The sequence below is a fragment of the Plasmodium sp. gorilla clade G2 genome (assembly GCF_900097015.1).
Source record: "Plasmodium sp. gorilla clade G2 genome assembly, chromosome: 14".
In the NCBI taxonomy this organism is placed as follows: Eukaryota; Apicomplexa; class Aconoidasida; order Haemosporida; family Plasmodiidae; genus Plasmodium; species Plasmodium adleri (nom. inval.).
Window position 1 is genome coordinate 1,953,825 of NC_041706.1, and position 6,214 is coordinate 1,960,038.

A 6,214-nucleotide genomic window follows, 5' to 3' on the forward strand; every position below is an offset into this window, starting at 1 on the left:
TTTATTTTTTACATACATAAATAATAAGAAGAAAACAAAAAGGGAAAGGATATGTCTTCCTTAATAAATAAACAAACATGTATGTATTATATATATATATTTGATTACTCAATATGTGAGTGGGATATATAATATTTTTAAAAAAAACTAATTTTTTGCAACAAAAAATATAAAACAATATACGTATTTTTTTTTTTTTTTTTTTTTTTTTTTTTTTTTTGGGGGGTAAATATCTAATTATATGGATATACCATAAATACTAAATATGTATATATTTATTTTATTATAATACGCTGTCACATAATTCACATTTTTTTCTTTCATAAGGGTTATCATATGTACATATATTACACCTCTTAACCTTATTTTTCTTTTTAATTGTATATGTAACATTACTTTCTGTCGAATGTATATAAGATTGATAATTTATTGCAAGGGGTGAAGAAGATGGTTCATTTGAAGTCTTCAAATTTTTACTTTTGGTTGAGGAGGTGTTGTTTTTTTTTTCTATTTTTTTATTATTATTATTTAATTCATTTTGTAAAATATTGGAATAATTATTTTTATTGTTATTTTTTTTATTCTCCTCAGTAGATTGAAGAAGAGGAAAATCATCTGCACTAAATTTTTGTGAATTATTATTTTTGTTTTTCTTTTTATCATTATTTTTTTCTACATTTTTTTTTGTTTTTTTATCATTAGTAATAAGTGATGGATAATTATTATTATCTAAAGATAAATTATTGGTATCTTTTAATGAAGTTAGATTACATTTGTTATTATCATTTTTATTTTTTTTATTATCTAAATTTTTATGTTTATCTAATACATTTTTATTTGAAGATGTATTTTCTTTATTTACAATTTGTGAGTATTCTTTTTGAAGTTTTTTCTTCATATTCTCTTTTTTATTTTTTGATGACGTTAATAATTCATTGTCTTCGTTTATCTTTTCTTTTTTCTCTTCTGCTAAAGGTAAGGGTGGGTATTCTAGATCTAGGTTACTTATTTTTGTATTTAAATAAGATTCTTTATTCATTTCTACTTTATTTTTGTAAGAATTAATATTTGTCTTTGTATTTTTCGTGCCTTGTGTTTTATTACTGCTAGATGTTTTGACGCTTGAATTGCGATTATTTTTGTTATGATTATTATTTAGAAAAAGGTTTGACATATTAAGTTTATTATTATTTATATTGATATTATTATTATTACTATTACTATTATTATTTATATTATTATTGTTAATATTATTTTCGTAGTTTAGTGAGGGGTATTCTTCATTGCGAACATTTTTATAGCTACTACCTTTTGATAACATTATTGTAGATATATAAAAGTAAATAAAATACAGTTCATTTATTTTTGTATTTTTTATTATATTTAAGAATCTATTTCTTAAAGATAAGGATATATCATATAAATTTGATGAATTCTTAACATCGTTAATAATAATATTTGTATTTTCTTTATGGTTATTTTTTAGAGAATTTTTAGAGCTTGCACCATAATTATTATATGAACTACTATTATAAGAAGTGCTATTATAAGAACTGCTATTATTATTATTATTATTGTTCGTATTATTGTTCATATTATTATTATTTTTGAGTGTATTTTCTATGTCCTTTCTTATACGATAATATTCAGGACCTGTTGATAAACATTCTTCTAATGTTCTTGCATTTACAAAATTTCCAAGATCTTTAGATATAGTAGTTAACGATATATTATCTACATCAGATGAAATTTTATTTAATATTTTCTTTTTATTTTCATTGGATAAATTTATTAATTTATTTATGTTTTCATCTTTTATATATGCTGAAAAATAATTACTTAAGAATATATAAAAGAAGGAAACTAAATCAACCTTAGGATGTACATAAGGTAATAAATCTAATATAACTTTTTTTGATATATCACATTTTTTATCATATATATTAATTATAATATTATTATTTGGATTTTTTTTTTTTAAACATTTTTTTATTAATTGATTTATATCTTCTAATTCTGAATATTCAATTTGCACTTGTTTTTTAAATTCTTCATCTTTTAATTTTTGTTCTTGTTGTTGTTGTTGCTGTTCTTTTATGGCTTCTAATAAACATGTGGAATTTTCTAATTTTTTTAAATTTCCACCTGTTAATAATTTTTTACTCTTTTCATTTTTATTACATATCAAAGGTATAACAATATCATTTGTTGATTGAAATTTTTTCGTTTCTTTTGTTGTTGTATCTTTAGTATATATATTATTTGTATGTACCTCTTTTATATATATATTATTTGTATGTATATCATTTTTATATATATCATTACATAATAAAGACATTTGTTTTATATTATTGACTACATTTTCAATACAATGTTTATCAATTTTAAAAAATAAAAATATTAAATATAAGAAACCATATTTACTTAAATATTTTAAATTAACATTACAATTATTTTCAATTAATATTTTATATTTTAACATATCATCATCACACTTATAAATGTGTGGATTCTTTCTATAACACATTTCTTGTTCTATTTTTTGTTTCTGCAAATCTTCTTTATTATGATAATTACTACTACTGCTACAAGTTTTACTATTACTATTATTATTAATTTTATTATTACTTTTATTATTACTTTTATTATTTTTGTCATTTTTTATATTACTCATTGTAGTTAAGGCACTTTCAAAATTGAGACCTTTTTGATTTATATATATAAATAAAAATGAATAATATAAAATAAATGATCTATTATGTATTATTTGAAAGAATAAATATAAATAATTTTTTTCTAAATCTTCTTTATTATATAAAAGATATTCTACTTTTTCTACAACATAATCAAAAAATAATTTTACAATAAAAAATAAATTAGTAAAATTATGTGGATTATTATATTTACTATTTCGATCATATATATTATTATAATTCATAATATTATTTGCTATATTATTATTATTATTTTTATTATGTGTTTTGTTTTTTATATTTTGATTATTTATTGATAAAAAATCTTTCAGAATAATATTCTTATTTAATTCAATTATTTCATCTTGATTAAAATACAAACAATTCTTTAAATTTGATATATTCTCAAAAACATTTAAAATTAAATTTATATCTTCTTTTATAATAAATAAAAAAAAAGGTTTCATTGAAAAAAAATATTTTATAAAATCTACAATCTTACAATCGATATAATAATCAAAATACCAAGAATCATAAAACTTTCTAAAATTATAAATACATTTATGTTCTTTAATATCAATTATGTCTCTATCATCATCATCTGTATTAAAATCTTTCGTTTCATTATCTTCATGTTTATATTTATTTTTACCTTTCTCTCTATAACTACTACTATTACTATTATAATTATTATAATTATTATAATTATTATAATTATTATAATTATTATAATTACTATTATTAGTATGATAAGGTTGTTCTTGATTATTTATAGCATTATTTCTTATATCATTATAGGACGCACCACCAATAGATAACGTTATTTTATTCTTCTTATTGCTTCCTCTTTCTTCATGTTTTTCTGCTAGATGTAGACACAAATCAATCTTATTGTCGAAAACAACAAATATGCATTGTTCATATAAGCATGGGTGGTGTCTCTTTTTATAATGTTCAAATAGGCTTTCATAATCTTTATAAACCTAAAATAAAAATAAAAAGAAAAAGAATAAGACATACAAGAATATATAAATATTATATATATATATATATACATATCATATATATGTTGTGATTTTTTTTTTTTTTTTTTTTTTTTTTTTTTTTTTTTTTTTTTTTTTTTTTTTTTTTTTTTTTTTCTTTTGGCTTACATGTAGATGCAACTCCTCGTAATATACCACGTCGTCTATTACATTTTCTATATTTTCTTTAGACTGATTAGGTTTTTTATTAAAACAGAATTTACAAAAGAAATGATATTTATTAACATGATTCATGTATGTGTCAAAATCATATAAATATATATTACATAAATGACAATATATATGTCTGATTTGATATTTATGATCTCCTATTTTTTCTCCATATTCAATATGTACTTTAATATATCTTTTATAAAATATATTATATTCAAATAAGAATATATTATCATTATTTCCAACACATATATCACAATATGTTTTATTATGTTCATGCATATGTCTACATAACTCATTTAATCTTTTATAAGAGTAATTTTTTAATTGACTTAATATATTTATATTATCTAAATTTGTAAAGCATATTTTATAAAATATATCAATAACTTTAAAATAATCATCCGATTTTTCTGATTCTTCTTCACTTATATAAAATAAATTCTTTATATGTTGTTGATATTTATCATATATGGAATCATTTTTTTTTCTTAATAATACTTTCTCATTTTTTATATATATATCTTCAAAATATTTATCATCTTTATGATTTAATTTATATTTTTCCACTTTTCTATTTTGAATTCGTGTCCAATAATCTAAGCATGGACTAACTAAACAAGAATAGCTAGTTAAAAGTGTACATAAACTAAATATATAAAAATATTCATAGAATATTTTTTTTTCAATATCAGCAAATATTTTAGAAAAAAAAGCATATCTTTTTTGTGAATTAATACAAGTTAATAAATATTTTATTCTTTTCTTTTTCCATTTTACATATTTCTCATAATAAAAAAATAAATACATATTTTCAACTTTTTTTGTATTATTTGGATTATTATTCAATAATGCATCTTTTTTTAAGATCTTTCTTAAAATTATAACTTCATCATAATAAGAAGAAAATATTTTCTTTAAATCATCTTTAGAGTTGCTAAGTTTCTGTGTATCATCATTGCTATTTAAGAACGATTCTTTTTTTTCTTCATCGTCATTTTTACTGTTCATATTATCTTCATGGTTATATTCTCTCTTATGAGTACAATTATTTTCTATATTTTTATTATTAATTTCCTCTTTTTTATTTTTATCTATAGACCCTTTTTTTGTGTTACTACCTTTTGAATGTTTATTTTCACTTGTATTTTCTTTTACCCTTGATGTATATTCAGATAAATCTAATGGTTCATTGGATGCATACATTAAACTTTGCTCTATTTGTTTTTCTAACAATGTGTTTAATAAATTTTCATAAGTAAAATGTGTATAGAAATTATTTAAACAAATAAATATATATTCATTATGTTCTTTACAAAAAGGACATTTCATTTGAATTTTATCAAATTCATATTTATATATTTCTTCTTTTTTATTATCATTTCTTCTATTTCTGGATCTACTACTATCCATATTAAAAGAGTAATCATTATTATAATTATTATCTCTAAAGGTAAATTCACTTGTACTACTACTAACATTACTGTGATAGTAACTACGATGTGTATTACTAGCAGATGTATTAACACTAGTGCTATTATTATTATTATTATTGTTGTTGTTGTTGTTTCTATTATTATTATTATTATTATTGTAATAATTTTGCCCTGGATAATTCGCTTCATTATTCAAATTATCATTTTCTTTTTTCTCCATATATAATAAACGATAAAAACATAAAAAACAATATGTATGATTACATTCTTGTATACATATAAATTTAATTAATTCAAAACATAAACTACATTCTATAAATTTAAAATCAAGTTCTACTTTTTTCAAATCAAAATTTGTTACTTTATATTCTTCTTCATCCATTTCTTTTAAGGTATAATGTTCATTTTTTTCTTTTTCTCGAATTATTTTCTCAACCTCTTTTTTTATTATTTTATTTCCATTCTTTTTTATATTATCAATTAAACTATTATAGATTATTAAATTGTTTTCAATCCTTAAAATGTCTGCATCACAATAACTAAATAATTTTCTTATATGATAAGAAATGTTACTATACTTTTTGTTCCCTTCACTGTGTATATGTTTCTCATCTTCATTTTTAAGAAGATCAAATTTATTGTTACTTCTTACTGTATATTCTCTGTTTCGTCTATGCATTTTTATATTACTTTCTTAATTTTTTTTTTTTTTTTACGATACTTTATTATAAATATAAATAAATATATATGTATATATATTTATTAATTTATAAATACATACATAAATAATTATAAAATTTGAAATAAATAGGAAATTATATATATATATATATATATATATATATATATATATATGTGAACAAGAAAAAATTAAATATATAAAATAAAA

At 18.7% G+C, this 6,214-nt stretch overlaps 1 protein-coding gene across 1 annotated transcript; it reads right to left on the reverse strand.

The window, feature by feature from the left end:
• Positions 1-283: 283 nt before the first annotated feature.
• On the reverse strand, positions 284-6,004 carry PADL01_1450400 (zinc finger protein, putative; the record flags this gene model as incomplete). The annotated part of the gene is made up of 2 exons (XM_028684793.1): positions 284-3,634; positions 3,845-6,004. The coding sequence occupies 2 exons, from the start codon at positions 6,002-6,004 to the stop codon at positions 284-286; spliced, it is 5,511 nt and encodes a 1,836-aa protein (XP_028540835.1).
• Positions 6,005-6,214: the final 210 nt, after the last annotated feature.